The 17,384-nt window shown below is 46.5% G+C and overlaps 1 protein-coding gene across 1 annotated transcript; it reads right to left on the bottom strand.

Annotated features, from left to right (window-relative positions):
• Positions 1 to 431: 431 nt before the first annotated feature.
• irs2b (insulin receptor substrate 2b) lies at positions 432 to 13,608 on the bottom strand. Its single transcript, XM_070975255.1, has 2 exons — positions 9,932 to 13,608; positions 432 to 2,873 (listed from the first exon to the last, which is right to left on the bottom strand). Exons 1-2 carry the CDS (start codon positions 13,302 to 13,304, stop codon positions 2,869 to 2,871), a joined length of 3,378 nt encoding a protein of 1,125 aa, XP_070831356.1. The 5' UTR covers positions 13,305 to 13,608; the 3' UTR covers positions 432 to 2,868.
• Between the last annotated feature and the right edge of the window lie 3,776 nt (positions 13,609 to 17,384).

Genomic DNA, 17,384 nt, shown 5'->3' with positions numbered 1-17,384 from the left:
AATGAATAATCTGACAGCATATGGCTTAGGGTGCAAAATCATAATCCTATCACAGTGTTATTTATTCCCTCCCAGTTCCAGGGGCTGTTTCAACATGCTGGTCTAATTACTGTTGCTGGGGGTGGGGACTGGAAGCCAAGCGCAGAAAAACAATAACAATGCTAATGCTGGAGGCAACACTAGGTTAGACCGACACCCAATTCTTGATGCGCTCTTTCTCAATAGGGAGCAATGCTTTAAAAAGAAGGAGGGACATGGGAAATGAAAGAGAATCGAGATATGTCGTCTCTTCTAATGAGGGTTTTCTTAATGAAAGAGGCAGGAAACTGAATTGAAACATCTGCTCTGGCGAGTGCCCATTCACATGAGAGATGAAAAGCTGGTGCTTGTTTGTGATGTGAGAGGGAGGAGAACGGAAACAGAGGCGAATGGTTTTCTTAAATAACATCATTATTTATTGCATGTGTCTATAAAGAATCAATACAATCTAAAGCAATGAACTAAGTTTAAATTATCATCTCTTAGTAGCATCACAATATGCAAGATATGAAATATTTACAATGAAAGACACAGCAAGATAAGCCAGGGCCAATATCATAACCGTTAGATGCTGAATAAAAACTTGAAACATTATCCAAATGCAAAACACTGCTCAAAACATCAAGAGGCTCGATTAGCAAAAGACACACAGAAAAAAGTTCTCATTTCAAATTTGGAGGAAAAAAAACGTACAAACAGCAGAAATCTGATTTTAAGGTTTAACAAACATTATTAACAGTATTTATACATTTGGTAGTCTTTGTAAACTAATTTTCAAAACTGTAAATATTGCATATATGCCATTTGTGTTGTACCTAAGTAACAAGAATTAAGTATGTCAAGTATTAATGATTTCTCTTAAAATCTTCTTTTTTCTTTCAGAATTACAGCAATAGAAAATGTCCTCATAGTGGCATCCATTTCACAAGACTATCCCATGACAGTTAAAAAAAAAAAAAAAAAATCAAAGCCAAACCATACTGGTTAGCATATAACTTAATTAGTGCTTTTGTTGTATCAGAAAGTTCACTCAAACACATATTATGTACAGTACAAACAACATAAGTTATTTAACTTAACATCTCTCAAAGTTTCTCAGCGATGCTTAAATGTAATTCTGTAACGTCGCACTATTTACAGTATATAGGCGAAGGATCAGTGAATTCAGATAAATAAAGAGATACTTCCCCTGGTTTGTATCTGTGTTGTAGTGTCCATTCAGTACCTCTGCATGTTTCATTGTTGAAGCTGTCGTGGTGTTTGTTGGGCTGTGTGTTCCCACACTCGGAACACAGCATGTACTACATTCAACGTGTCTTGTGTTACAATCTAGAAAGTTTGTAAGTGCAAGACCATGCATTGGCTCCGGCGTGTCTCATCTGCTATCAAGCGGCTCATTGAGCAGCCGGTCAAGACTGCGTCATGCATTCGCCGCATTGCTCAGCGCTGCCTGCACCGGCCACCTAAGCGTGTGGCGGGACAGAGCTCCGCAATGAGGCATCAGGTGAGAAAATGCAAGACTCTGAGCTGTCCAGTTACTCTGTATAAATAACTTCAAACATTCATGTTCCCGTCCCTGGTCGTGACAGGTCATAACATCCTGCAGGCTGCGTGGATGTGCAGGATATCACAGGTGAACAGCGGGTGACTCGGTAAAATGTAAAGGTGCTGAGGATTGGGCTCAGACAGGCCACAGATCTGGTGGTCAGGTCCAGTTGGTTCATGCTGCAGGGTTTGGATGGGTGACTCCTGCATGCATGATGCAATGCAATGTCAAGTATTCCTCTGAAGTCCTCTGGTGTGTTTTTTTTTTTAGTGTATATGAATCCTCCATCTCAGGCATATTGATAAATATATTACTCTGGATATTTAATACATAATCTTGTCATAAATGTAATGTGGGGAGAGAAGGAACTTAATCTCAGAGAGGCTCTCTCACTCGGCTCTGATCAACATTCGGTCTATAAGATGACTGGTTAAATCTTTGATATACTGCGTGTTTATAGGTCCAAACTAAAAAGGTCCATCAGACGGGGGCTGATGGCTTGAGTAAGGCTTTGGATTGGTGATTTAAAAAAACATTCACCTTTGAAAATAAATATTTTATATATATTTCTGCTGTGTGAATTGGTACCAACCTGGTTTTTGCTGAGGTAGGGTTTTTTTAAGCAAATGTTAACTTTGATTTTTAAATATGTTCATAAATGCCACCTCTTTTTTGCAGTACAATCGGTATACAAATTCACACACACACTTCATTAAATGCATACATACATGATAAATAAATAAATATATGTAATCTGTATGCATCAAGGTTTTTTGCGTGTGTGTATGTGTGTGTGTGCACACACTATGCTGTCCAGGTTTGGTTCACAGGTTTTCAGGTGAAAGTATCTGGCAAATGTCGGCTGAAGCCAAAAGAAAACCAGCTGAAAGTGTATGAATGGCAATAACAATAATAATAATAATTAACATAACAATATACTGCAGGATAATTTTGCAGGTCTACGCACAGAGATAAATAGTTACCTATCTATAGTTAGAGTTAATAGTCTGTTTAAGTTTTTAAGTAATCTAGTACAGCAGCAGTGATGGCGCCTGAATGTTTTGGTGCCGAGAAAAGCGGAGGGAAGATTTGGGGTAAGGGTCAAGTGTCCGTGTTGCCATGGTGATGGCCGTCCCTGTGACCCTCGAAGGCGGCGAAGAGGTCAAAGGGCGTCGACTGCAGCTCATGGTCCAGCTGTCGTCACTTGGCTGCAGCGAAATCCTACGTTCACAGGAAAAGGAGGGAGAGGGGGCGGAGAGGCGAGGAGGGGGACCCATCAGCCTTCATTCTGAAAGGAGAAGAAGAAAAACACGAGTGAGTTTTCAGCCATGTGATTTACGGGCATGAGGTTGAATCTAACTGGATGAGATTTCTTGGTCAATACTCTTTTCAGAAACTCAATATGTGTGTGTTTACATACAGTAGATGTGATTTATGACGCAGGACAGAGCAATAGAGGAGAGGGGGAGGTCAAACGGATACCCCCACTCTGTTTCCAAGTAAGGAATAAGTGCTCTTCAAGCGGCCTGTGTGTGCATGTGTGTGCATGTGTGTGTGTGTGTTCCTCAGCTGGTAGACACTGAAGTGGCAGGTGCTTTCACGGCAGGGGAAAAACAGAGTGGCATTTAGCACTGTGCAGCTGACACAGGGCAGTCTCCAATGACGGCAGAAGAGACAGCAACAACACTCCCACACACCAACAAACACACACCCAGGTACTCTTGATTGCACACCTACTGAAGTCAAATAAACAAAACATTCTCCCACACACACACCACAGCTGTTTTGTTCACATACTATAAAACTATAAAAAGAGTCTTCAGAGAGTCGCTTTTCTCCCAGTGGAAAGCCGTGCTGACCCTTGCCCCGGCGTACTTGTTTGTGAGGTTTCATTTGCATGCAGAACTATCAAATGGGAGCGGAAGTCTTGGCTGACACACACATACACAAACACACACTCACACACACAGCCCCCTCTCCGCGGCTGCATTTCTTCCCTCACTCGCTCACTGTCTCCTCCTTCTCTTCCCCAGCCGTGAACAAGAGCTGTTTTCACAAAGCTGGATGTGATCGTCATTCTCTAAAACAAACCTTTCATTCAGAGTCCTCACAGTTACCCCTTCCTCACCTTCTCCCACCATACACACACACACACACACACACACACACACACACACACACACACACACACACACACACACACACACACACACACACACACACACACACACACACACACACACACACACACACACACACACACACACACACACGCTGTAAAAGAAAATCAGAGGCTGATGTCAAACCGAAAGCTTTATAGACATTGGACACAACACTAAAGACCAAAGCGTTAGAGAAGGAAGAGAAAGGAAACACACTGAAGAGGCTGAGGCATTTCCAGGGATGTCTGAGATGCAAAATATGGAACTATTTAAAAAATGGAGTCACTGATGAGGCCACCTGTGCCGGCTGAGCTCGGTCTCTTCATTACCACGGGTGTCAGAGGCAGAAGAAAATAGAAACAGCAGGGTGAGAAGTGGTGGAAAAACCACAGTAACAGAATCAACCTGACAGAGAGGAACGGGAATGCAGTGAGGTCATGGGACTGACGGTCCATAACAATCTGTGTGTGTGTGTGTGTGTGTGTGTGTGTGTGTGTGTGTGTGTGTGTGTGTCTGTGTGTGTGTGTGTCTGTGTCTGCAGGGGCTGGGCCAGCCTGTGGCCTGTAGAGGCAGACACTTGGGTGAGAATGACTGAGATCTGCCGGGAAGGAGGGCTGAATCACTAACAGCTCTGATTAGCAACCAGGTGTAGCCATGTACATACAGTCAACAGTCACAAAAAAAAAAAAAAAAAAGGATTATCGTTGTCTGAACCCGGACAATGTGGCGTAGAGGGAGACACACACTGCTATTCAAACACATGCTGATCGGAGAAAAGTGTGGGCGGGCAGGGAGGTTGGGGGGGGGGGCGTTATTGAGAGAAGGGACAGAGGTCCAGGGTCCAGCCAGGGAATGAACCCAATGGCCCCGACCACTCCTCTTTCTCAAGCGCACACACGCCCCTCAGCCCCCCTCAACAGCCCACGTCTGTGCCCCCTGTCCCAACACACACACACACACACACACACACACACACACACACACACACACACACACACACACACACACACACACACAAGCCCTGTTCATTATTTATTTAGTTCTCACAGGCTAAATTTAGCCATGCTCCATTCAGGGCTACAGCACACACACACACATACAGGCATGTATTAGCAGGCTCCTCTGTGGTGTTTCAGAAGCAGAGTAAACATGTCCCCATGTCTGTCGATGCTTCACCTGCTCGAGTGGCTCCGTGTTGTTGCAGAGTTAAGTGAATGGGCTTTCAGGGGGAACTACTCCAACTGTATTTGTGAACAGCAAGAGAGGAAAAGGATCAGCTGCACACAAGCTTCTGCAAACAACAAAGCTGATGTTAGGAGCGGGTTTCCTCCTCCCGACAGGTAGAGATCCGCAGGCTCAGATCTGCTCTGTTTACATTCCTGCCCTGCTGGCTCCTGCCTGATCCACAGCAGCGCTCCAGCAAGCAAACACTGACTGACTCTTCACCTCTGACCTCCCACACCTCTGTCTGACAAAACAACAACAACAACCACTGTTCGCTCTGCTATCCTGCTGCCTCACTCCTAAATATATTCCAGATAACACATGTAATTATCCTCTTCAATCTTATCCAGTTTTTACATCTTTTTGCAACAACTGTGTGGCTTCTCCCTTCAAACAAGACTGCTCACGCATCAGAGGCTGCCACTGATGATTATTTTCAAAGGATCGATTTAGCATTTGGCCTTCAAAATGTCAGAAAACTGTTGTGAAAGAAGCCAATCGAGGTTTCTCAGAGCCAGACTTTGGAGTCCAAAGAGTGTCTGAAGAGCTGGACTGTTTATGAATGAAAAAGGCCTGAGCTGACCTGATGTGTGTGTGCAGTGTGTGTAAGTACTGTACGGCATGTGCACTCATGTGACACACTATCTCATCTTCTACCTCTAGACAAAACAAGCTACTCAACAATGTCTAATCCTGAAGTGAATGTAATCCTTCTTACCTCCAAGCTAAATTGAGGATGTGGTAGGCTGACTTTGTTTTTATCTAGCGCTGGAACATCCCGCCCTACTTTGCTCAAAGAGTTATGTATCGGACGGCCAGGAGGGCCACATACATGTGTCCGAAGGGGAGGGGTGCGCGGGACGGGTGAGGACAGAGACTGTATGTTCCTCAAAAAACTATATGCAATCAAATCATCAAGAAGAGGCATTGTTTGCAGAGTTCACACAGAGTTTTGAGGCTTTTAACAGGCTGCAAAAATAATCATAATGCATGAGAAAATGAATTAATTTAAAAGTATGGGCGATGATCTGTGCAGCCTCAGCGCGTTCATGAGCTATGCTGTCGCAAAATATCAAACCTGAAAGATAAACGCGAATTCCCTCTTGTATTAAACAGGCTATTGTTTGGCAGCCAGCACTTGATTCTCAGATGTCAGACTTTCCCATCCGCTCATGAACACACCACAGCAATATATATTTCTATGGCTGCAACTTTTATTATCATTTCTATTATTACTTTAATTTTTGATTAATCGATTAGTTGTTCTGTGTAAAATGTCCAATTAACCAGAACCCAAAATGACATTTTCAAAGGTCAGACCAACGGTCCAAAACAAAGTAATGATATAAACCAGCAACAAGAAACACATCTTCAAATTTCTGCAGCCGAAGGCAGAGAAAGTAAATTGATCATCAAAACGGCTGCTGATTAATTTTCTGTCAATCGACTAAACCATTGATCGTTGCAGCTCTAGACAATTCAGATCAATTCTACAAGCCAGTTGGCCATTAGTTGTCTGTTGTTGTTTGTAGTGTGAGATAAATCAAGCAGCAAGAGGAATGAGAGTCTTGTTAGTGGCTCTGATCAGATATGATTAGCTAATTGTTTAATGCATCGTTAGACAATCCTCTATGGCTTCTGGTGTGAAAAGCCAATCAGAGGCAGTCCACTGAGGTCAGATAAGAACAGGAAAAACACAAGGCTCCAACACACCGGTGAATCACATGACTTCTGAAAAACAGAAACCAATGTCTGGAGAGAGGAGGAGGAGAAACAGGGGAGGAGGATACAGAGGAAGAGGAGGGGGGTGGGTTGGTGTATGGCTTCTCCTTGTTGTTGTTGTGGCAGATGGTGGCCAGTCATTAGCGTATTGTCACTCTCCTCTGACGGGCCAGATAACCAGTGAGCACTGCTTGGCGGGGCAGGTGCAAAACCCCTGACCCCCCCACCTCCACCCCTCCACCATCTGCTGATGGCTGTGTATATGTATGCACACAGGACAGGAAGACACACACAGACACACACACACACACACACACACAAAGTGGAAATGAAAGACAGGGAGAGTGTGAGTCAGTCTTCTCCCCTGTCTGCACGCAAGACTGGATGCCAGAGAGAGAAACATTAGATAAATGAGGACAGGAGTGGGAAAAGCAGATGACAGGAGGGTGATAAAAGACGCTTTTATGGAGAAAAGTGAAGTGGTGGGACAGATGTACTGTAAAAGGAGAGGTAAGGGACCCAAAGAATGGGAAAAACTAAATGAATAAATAGCACACAGAGACGGAGGTGTGCTGGTTTCTGGAAATGCCCCGCCGGCAATTTCTCCCCCCTCTCTCACAGTCTCTCACACAGAGAGAGCGAGTTCAAAGGTCGAGAAACCGACATTGTTGGCAGGGCCAGAAGGCGTGCACTGAAAGCTAAACAGCCCCCTCCTCTGCCCCACCGCCTCCTCTCTCCCTGCAAGTCACGTCAGGGCCAAAAAAAAACAAACAACAACAGCGTAACCTATCAGCTAACGGACTCCGCCGCTCCTCGCTGAGCCACATGCTCGCATATTTGCAAGTCCGTCGGGCTGAGGAGCAACATCTCCCTCCAAGTCTCACCTTTACCCTGCATGTGCTTCAGATGCCAAATGCGGACAGGTGATTTGATTTCCCATTATACCTGTTTTCAAATTGATGCACTGCAGGGAATGCATGTCATTGTTCACTGCGTGAAGGGAATGTGGTAGAGCCTGTCATCTTGTAGTAAACAGTCGAGTCCTCTTTTTCACTCTCTCACAGACACAAGCAATGCAAGTGTTTTTGTATTTTGATGAGAGTATCAAAGACTTGCCACACTGGTCACATCCCCGATCGGAGCTGAGTCATTCACCATTATGTACAAGGACATTTGTTTGTCAGGGAGGGCTTATATAACAAAGATACAGTGGCAAAGGCAAACTCTTACCGGAACGACGCTGATCTCTATCTCTTTCTTTTCTTCCTTTCCTTGTCACTCCTCCTTTCCTCCCCCTCACTCTCTCTCTCGCCCTCCCTTCAGCCAACAGCTCAATTGTCTATTTTGCTGTACATAAAAAAACAAAACAAGCCACCCATCCTTTACCATTGTTCCTCCACCTTGGACAAACATCTGTGCTGAAGGGGACAACATTCAATATTTGGGTCCTGTCTGAAACTCAAAAGCATGTGTGAAGGTGCATTTGTAGTATGCGCCTGGTAAAAGTCAGATGTGTTCGTGGAGGACATTAGCGGGAGAACGCTCCTGTGTAAAACTGTTTGTGAAGAATCCTCCAATCCCCCTCCCACTCCATCCCACCAGGTTAGAAAAACAAGTGAGCATTCACCCCTCCCAGCAACCTTTGCACACTGACCACATTCCAGTCCTGAAACCCAGTACCTGACAACTGATAAACAACTGACTCACTTGTTTTTCTGGGGAACCTGATGACTTGCACCAAGCCCCACGCTGGCTGTGCTCACAGCATGAGAGCCAGCAGAGACAGAGACAAAGAGAGACAACTTGGTTGTGAAACCACAAACAGCAATTAAACTCTTGTATTTCACCATCAGGAACAGTGACTCCTGACTCACAGTGATCCTCACACTGTGTATTTTCTCTTCAAACAACAGCAACTTCTGACATGCCCCTGCCAGGTCATCTATCCCTGTAAATAATCCCTGCCATTTAGAGATGCATGAAAAGCCACTGATACAACACTGAACAAAATGAGGTGAAAGGGAATATTTTGATGGCGACTGTTCCTTCCCACAAAGACATCTAGTCAGAGGGATTTCACGGCACATCCGCACACATACCAGCTTTACAAAAGCTACAGCACGCTGTGTTATAAAATGACCCACAAACGCGGATTTTTCTAGCTGCTTCCACGTGCACGTCATGTGTAGTGCTGCACGCGTCACAGCGTCAGACTTGATGTGTTTTGAAACACTGACGTGGTATAAAACTGCGTCACTAAGGGGAGACCACAGCAGACCATTCACACATACACACGACAGCAGTGTAAAGTCAGCCAGAGTAAAACACAAGTCCGGTCATAGTTTTCAAAATAAAACGGTTTCAAAATAAAACCTATTTCAGTCAAGTGACATATAGCAGCTGTTCTCCTTTAAGGAGATATACAGTAAATGAGAGCCAATGCAGCACGCTCCGGAGAACATGGATATTTCTTGTGGTTTTGAACACGTCAGCTTTTCTTCCTATGCTTTTATTTGGAGCGAAACGCTCGTTTTCCGGTGTGTGTCCGCAGCTTGACGCAGATCACAGATCTTGGGAACAGCTCTCCGCAGCATCGAACAGCCTTGGGGTTTGACGATGTGTCATGGGTGTGACGAGTAGGTGACTAACCCTATCTAAACACGACAGCCTACACCCAACAGCAAGGTTCATAACACCTTTACTTCCCTCAGCTTCCGTAGCCTACGTTTACAGACCGAAAGCTGTTATTCTAACATGTATCGGTATGTAACCACTGTTTATATAACTGATTAACACCGTTTGCCACATTTGATCGCACAACTCTATATGATGTTATTTGCGGCATTGCGACGATTTGTCTTACTGAGGCATAAATGACAATCAGTGTGATATTTAGGCTTATAACATCCAGAAATTTAGACACACGGCGTTGGCAGTTCGTGGGTTAAAGCCAGAGTGGGTGTTAAACACACAGGCTCTGCTGCAGACACACAAATGAAGACACAAAATGAATGGAGCTGTTTGTTTCCAGCATGTTCTCTGAAAGATCATCATTATTCTCAACTTTGGAATGAAAATGAGCTCAGAAGTGCTGCTTAGCAACGAGTGGCCTATCTCTGCAGAGTATACGGTAGCACTGAGGCGGATCTCTATCCTACTCAAGCCCTGGCTCCACTCCCTTCATGAATGAAAACATACTGCATGAATGAGTGAGTGTGACATGCGTGAAAACACTCACCTTTCACAGCAGCAGCAGTCTCCTTGAATCCCAGGCTGGCGTAGGGGCTTGTGTTGAAACCATTCATGCCCCCTTTGCAGCCACAGGCCGTCTTGAACCTCAGGAGCCCATCACAGTCCCCTAACCTGCATCCTCCAAGGTTTCCCTCCATCAAGTTTAAGGCAATATAGTTAAGTCCGTTTTGATAACCAGCTGACATCTCCCGGCACATGGGGCTGTTGCTGCCATAGTCCTCCTCGGGTCCCTCGGTGCTGCACACAGTGCGGGATACATTCTCCACAGAGGCAGAGCTGTGCCGTTTGGTGTCGTGGGCAAAGGATGGGCACACAGGTGTGACAGTGGTGGTGGAGGAGAAGGTTTCAGAACTGTGCCGCCTTCGCCCCTGAGGGTCGGCCCGGATCACTTTGGCCCCCCTGTGTGGATCCACGAGGGTGACAGATAATGAAGGGCCCCCCAGGAGGAAAGAGTCCAATGGCACAGGGGGCACTGCATCCACAATGGAGCTCTCAAGACTGAGTCTTTTGACACAGGCCGTGGGGCTGGTGGGGAGGGGAGCAGCATCAGTGGTGCAGAGAGCAGGTAGACTGGCAGGAGGACCGAAAGTCATCTCAGTGTAGTCATCCTTGACTAGAGCAGGCTGACACACCAGGCTCACCTGCTGTTGGAGAGGATATTCCTCTACCATCCCCCTCTCCTCTGGTCCTCCCTCTATGCTTTTTTCCTCTTCTTCCTCCTCGCCTCTCTGTATGTTCTGCAGGGTGTTCACCGCAGTTGGGCATGTCAAGACTTCAGGCATGCGGTTTAGGCACCCTGTGGAGGGGGGACCCCTGGCTTGGTGTGGGCCAAGGTGACCCGGGGAGCTGACGTCAACATTAGCATAGTCTGAGCACTGCAGGGATCCCTTCTCTTCACACACTCCACTCACAGAGGACGCAGAGCTCTCTGACACTGTAGATGCCAGATCGTGGGTAGCACTACTGAAGTCTATGTTGATGTACTCTCCGGGGCTGCGTGGCTCTGAGGGAAGAGGGTGTTCATTCATACATGGTAGTGTTCTGAGGGATTCCAGAGCCAGGCGGGTGGGCCGACACACTCTGCTCCGGTGTACCAGACCCCCATCTATCCGAGCCACTCTGAGAGGCGATGGGGCAGAGGAAGGGGTGCCTGGTGTACCCGGAGAGCTGCTGGCCACAGAGTCTCCTGGAGAGACAGGACAATAGTTGGACTCCTCTTCTATTCGCTGTCTCCGTAAACTCATCACCACATACTGGTCTGTGTCTGTGGACCCATTGCGCTGCAACTGGCCTTTAAGTGAGCGTGGTAGAGAGCTGTAAGAATAAGGCTGTCTGTGATGTTGCTGGGGGTGGGGATCTCCTCCTACAGGACTGAGGATGAAGTCTGGGGGTGTGATGGACACCAGAGGGTCAACAGGAGACATGTTCAGGTACTCTCCATTGGTGAGCTTTCCATCAGCACTCTCCATTGACATCTTAGTTCCACACCACATCCGCATATAGCCACTTTCCTCCAAAGAAGCACTCCCAGGGGAGTCTGTGCGTGGGGCCAGCCCCACTGAAGAGGAGTGTGAGCGGGGGTTGATGATCTGCTTTGGAGCAGAAACACACATGGGGCTCATGGGCATGTAGGGGTCATCCTTGGACCCCGGTGTCTGAGGTGCCACACCTGGCATCATGGGCATATAGCCACTGTCACCTTGGAGACTGCTAGCACTGATCTGAACATCCCTGTAATCCTCAGGATAGGTCCCTTTAGGTGAGGCAGTGTGACACCTGTGAGAAGACTGGCTTCCACTGGTGTAAGTAGCCCTCATTAGAGTATACTCATCCAGGGAGGCTGAAGACACTTGGGGGGGACCCCTCTGCTGGCGGGGAGTAGTCAGGGAGTACGTGCGCTTTCGATAAGCCTTGTCCAGCTCCGGTAACCGACGATAACCATTCTGATTCTGCCGCTCCATCACCATGTAGCCATCCAGCTCACTGCCATCTCGAGAGGGGGGAGTGTCAGCTTTGAGAGACTCAGGAGTGTTGCTACGGAGGGTGAGTGAGAGCCTCAGGTCTCGTGCGTCCGCCGGGCTTGAGCCATACTCCTCACATGATATAAAACCAGCATCACTGGGGGAGCCTGAAAAGGAGGCACTGCAGCTGGAGGGGCGAGGAGCACTGCTGTCTGGGCAGGAGGACAGATTCCCTGGGCTGGGGGTGGCCATGGGCGGGGAACGAGACAGGGGCATAGACATGGACTTACTGTGCTGGAGGGAAGAAGATTCAAATGTCCGACAAGGGCGCGCTGTAATAGTGTGAGATCTGCTCAGCAGGGTCCTGTGGACCCCTGGGCTCAACGGGCTGCCAGTCACTGACATGGGGCGTGTCATGGTGCCGTCGCCCTCGCTGGCCGTGCGTATTCGACAGGAGGAAAATTTGCTCACAGGAGAGGTCGCGGCCATGCTGTCAGTGCGCGACCGCCGGGGAAGCCCGGTCTGGCTGGGGGGGAGATTGTTCAGGTGCCGCCGTGTGGGCACGGAGATGGGGTTTGTACCAGATGACTGGCTTTTGCTGCGCGGACGAAATTCCGACAGCTCCTTCATGGCTTTCATCGCCTCCAAGATAGTTTCGTGAATATTTTGCGCCACCACGGAGTCATCAGCCTGCATCCACAACTCCCCCGGACCCGTGGCCGCAGATCGACCAACCTCAATGAAGAAAAAGCTGTCAGAGTGGCCGCACCTCCGGATATTCATCAGCTGTAAATTGACGGAGGCAACCTCTGAGTTCAGCTTGACAAAGCTGATAGTCCGGCTGGAGAGACAGAGCCTGTACACTCCGGTCAAATTCCTGCTTTGCCCCAAGCCTTTGGATTTCAGATTGACTTGCCAGACCTCCTTGTAGACGGCGGAAACCGGCGTTATCACACCGTAGCTCGCCTCGTCGAAGCCAACCAGCGAGGACGCAGAGTTAGACGCTGAGCCGTCGTATACTTTCCCCTCTGCCATTAAATCCATCAGCACCCGGTACCAGCTCTCCTGTTCCTGCTCGTTTTCTGCCGCCACCGCAAAATACTCATCCTTGGTGTACAGAGCAATAAGATATTTGTGTTTTGCGTCCGCTCTCTTGTTGATATTGAGACAGCAGTCCAGAGGAATAACTCTCTTCGCGGCCGATTTGTTTTTCCATTTCTTCTCGCTCTCGTAGTACTCCAGCCGGGCAGGGAAGCCTTCGCTCGGCTCCTTTAGAACGAAAAAGCGCTTGTGTCCGTGTTTCTGCTTCTTTAGGTATCCGCACTTCTTGACGCCGCTGTTCACATTCGTAGTACTGGGTAACAGCGGCTGATCTCCTGTGCTTGGCGGACTCGCCATTCTCGTGTCCTTCGCTATCAGACACAATGCTTCCTAACCTCGAGCTGCTAAAGAAACGCCGCGCGTTATTTTAATCCTCTATTTCCAGAGCCGGCTGTGCGCGCGTTCGTCTTCTCCCAAAGCTGAGCAATAAATAACACATGTCTGCTAGTGTCCGGACTGAGGAGGGGGAAACAACATGTGACGATCTACACATCCAGCTCTAGTTAAAAAAAAAAAAAGGAAAGGAAAGGAGAAGAAAAAAATACACACACCGACAGTGGGCGGCGCACACTCAGCTCATTGGGCTTATTGGTGGAAACGGGATGAATGCTGGAGTGAGGTGGCCCCGTTCAAAGGAGAGAGGGAGGGAGGGAGGGAGGGAGAGAGAGAGAGAGAGAGAGAGAGAGAGAGAGAGAGAGAGAGAGAGAGAGAGAGAGAGAGAGAGAGAAAAGGAGAAAGCCCTCCTACTATCACTCTGCCCTCTTCCGACTCATTTGGAGCGTAGTCAGTCAGGACTGGAGCTTTATTTATAGCAGCTCTGATCCCGTGGTCCAATATTTGACTACTGTGAAGATTTTTCATCAATCTAAATATACCAAACTTGATGTTTCTGACCTATAAAGCCTACATGTGCGTCACTTAAGGAGTTGGGGTGGATTATAAAACATATTAGAATGAATAGTAACCAGAATCGGTGGTTCTCGTATGTGCAGAGGAAGGGAAACGTTTATACTGTTATCTCATTCCCATAGCCTATTCACACTGATGCTTTTCACAACCCCCTGACCATATTTTAGCGCGTCTGTAGAGGGAGTCCTTCCAGCCCCCCTCTCCAGCTGGTAAACAAGCATCACCTAGTCGAGTCTGCAGCTCCGTCACAGGAATTTAATATTCCCTCTGCGTCGCCCGGCCAGAATACATTCACGCTTTAAGCGGGATATTCTAGCCCCTCTTCCTTTTTCGGTCTTCAGAGAAAGCGTGAGGCTGCTCATGATAAACAACGAGCGCAAGGACTGAGGAGGAGCGGATATAATGCAGCGTGCTTTGTTGCGTAACGCGGTCGCCTTCTGCTTGTTTCATGTTTGCCTGGGGCTCGCAGGATAGCTGCTCACTTTCAGTGCGTTTCCGGCTGCTTTATTTGTCTTCCCATTCAGAAAGTCTATGGCGGCGCCACAAATATAATCCAGGGCGACAACGTGCCAAAATGTTTGAGATTAGGCCTTATCAACAAAAAAATAAATCTCACCCACGTCAAAGAAACACATGAATGACCCATATATGGTTATATATATAAAATAATACACACACACACACACACACACACACACACACACACACATATATGTATATATAAACATCTGATATCATGATGACGCAAATATTCTCCTGGTCTGGATGCGTCAATGGCCGGTAATGTGCGTAATGATGAAATGCCGGTGGCCAACTGGGTACCGCGGTGAGAGTGCGTAGCTGACAGCCAATAGCCTGCCTTTTACTTCCTGAGGGACTGAGCTTCACCTCCTCCTGCCTACCAGAGGGATGGTGCTGTTTCACTGATGAAAACAAGCTGCACAGCGTTTCCTCGCAGTTCTGTATGCATGTGAAATGTAGACGCAGTAAACAGTCATATCGAACTTGAACTCTAATTAAATGGGGATTAATCTACATTCCCACTGCCACTCAAAGTACAGTATCTGTCAATAATCAGTCACATGTCCCATGATGATAATATGATCAAAAAAAAACCTCCCACACACACACACACACACACACACACACACACCCCACCTTATATCTCCGTTTTCCTTCAGATCCCACAGTGCTGGCTCAGCACCAAACCACCCTGTCCTTAGGCAAGGTCAATTACCATGCCCAGTGCAGGTCAATTATCCCACCAGAAGCAATGATTTGACTACCACCATGGAAAAAAAGAATCAAATCAGGCAACGGCCTCTTGTCGTCCGTCCCTCAAATAACCTTTAGCTCACAGATTTGGTCCACACAGTCAGCGATGGGTGGGTTTTGTGTTCTGTGCAGTTGCTTTCATTATTTGAGCAACTGTGTTTACCTCAGCCTTGCCTAAAGTGCTATGAAGGCATACTGATATAAATAGATGTAGCAGAGCTGGCTGCCTAAACCTCTCAGGCTCACATAGCTCCCTGTAGGATAAGGAGGGTTCCCTGTCTGCTGATATTAGGTTTCCTGTATGACAGACATGGGCTTGGATCAGAACTTTCACAGTCTGATAACAAACAACTACTGCAGAATGGCCACATTGTGGATGTGCTGCTTCATGTAACATTTAGGGTATCTACAGCTGCTTAAAACCTCTGATAAATTACAAGTAGACTGTACCTGTGTGAAGCATTTGAAGTCCATGACAGCTTGCCTTGTGTAATACCATGACCTGACACTGGCAAGATAAACAGAAAGTGAGTGGGGGTAGTGTGAAGTGAAAGCAGGGCAGAAGGAGTGAGTCCTTCCTTTTTGCATAACCCATGAAGCATAAGAAATGCAAATCAGCTGTCTATAAAACACCAATAAGGTGGGCAATTGTCCCATAAACTGCTGCTTGCAAACCCAATCTGGTTGTGTCTGCGGTACGTCCTTGCACTTTTCTTAGGTAACTACATGAATATTTATCACCCACCAATTTGCACAGCATGGTGCATTAATTTACAAGTTAATTAAATGGCCAGCTGAAGCTGATTTACAAGGCTTTAAATGGTCTCTCTCAACGTCCCCTGGTATGAACCCATTAGGTCTTTAAAGGTTTATTTATTCGGGGAAGGACAGAGGTGTGACTTTAAGGATGCATCCTCTCACTATAGATCCTGTTCGCTGTCTGGATTTATTTCCTTTTCTTGTGGTGTTAAAGCCAGAGGGTGAGCAAACAATCAAATAGGGTTGAATAAACAAAGTATAATAGATTGTCCAAGTTCACTCAGTAGCCTGTAGCTTTGAAGACCTAATCTTATTTAGGCTCTTAAGGCCGGCCTTCATATACAAACAGCCTCGCTTGCCCCATTTGCTGAGTCACAAGCACATAACGTCTCAGTCACCCATTGCACTGTCACTGTGTGTGACGATTAGTTTCATAAGCTTTCATAAAGCAGATTAGGATCGCCAATCTGATGAGATAAGATTAAGGACAAGCAGGAGGGGGGTAAAGATTACGCTCAGTCATACTCCACTCACTGCAACATAAGGCCCCATCAAATGAACAGCACAAACATGTAGCATTGGCATCCAATCACACACACTCTTCACCCACCTTGCCTAACTAATCAAAGGCAAAACAGATTACAGCCTGAGCCTGGGGTGTCTGATTTGTATTGTTGTAGCCGTGCTGTTTTGATGCTCTGGATCTGAATGTCATCCTGTTGTTATTCATCGTATGAACAGGGGATATTTTGATGGATTTTTTTTTTCCAGGATTGTTGTGTTGCTGATTTGGATAGATCAACCTTTGTTGCAGTGTTAACTTATTGAGTTAACCCTAATGTTCTGTTCCCGGCCCTCCTTAACAGCCCAGACAACATACTTAACATTGCTTCATTGCTTATAAACATCATCTTTAACTCTTTAACTGACGTGTTTCAGAGGCTCCAGCTGTAAAACAAGGTTAGAAGAACCTCTCCCTAATCCCCAATGAGTGTACACAGATTTCTGTAATTTGAGTTTTATGGCAGTTTTTTTCTAACTTACCCCAAACAGCAGTAATGTCACTATAAAAAAAAAAAAACTATACATTTCTTTGTCTGTGAATGACTTTTTGGCTATATACGTACAATATGTAAAAAACATGAACTATTTCCTTATTTGGAGTAACACGAGGAAACATTGCAGGTCACCATTTGAGCTTGTCCCATTTTTTGTCTTTGAGCATTTAAACATCGTTCCCGATTCACCCTGCAATTTCGTAAACCCAATATCGTAACCAGGTAATGATAATGGCAGCTGTTTTCTGTGCTCTTGAGCACATACAATATGGATCGCTCAGTTCAATCTCATGTTGTCACCCATAATTGACTCGATTCTCTAATCAATAAAGCAAATGCGAAATTGAAATTTCTCTTCCAGTTAATTTTTGTGCTG

The sequence above is a fragment of the Chaetodon trifascialis genome, chromosome 12, assembly GCF_039877785.1.
Source record: "Chaetodon trifascialis isolate fChaTrf1 chromosome 12, fChaTrf1.hap1, whole genome shotgun sequence".
NCBI lineage: Eukaryota > Metazoa > Chordata > Actinopteri > Chaetodontiformes > Chaetodontidae > Chaetodon > Chaetodon trifascialis.
This window is presented reverse-complemented; position numbering and strand designations above follow the sequence as displayed.

Coding starts and splice junctions, on each gene's coding strand:
- irs2b (XM_070975255.1), bottom strand. CDS start 13,304: ATGGCGAGTCCGCCAAGCACAGGAGATCAGCCGCTGTTACCCAGTACT.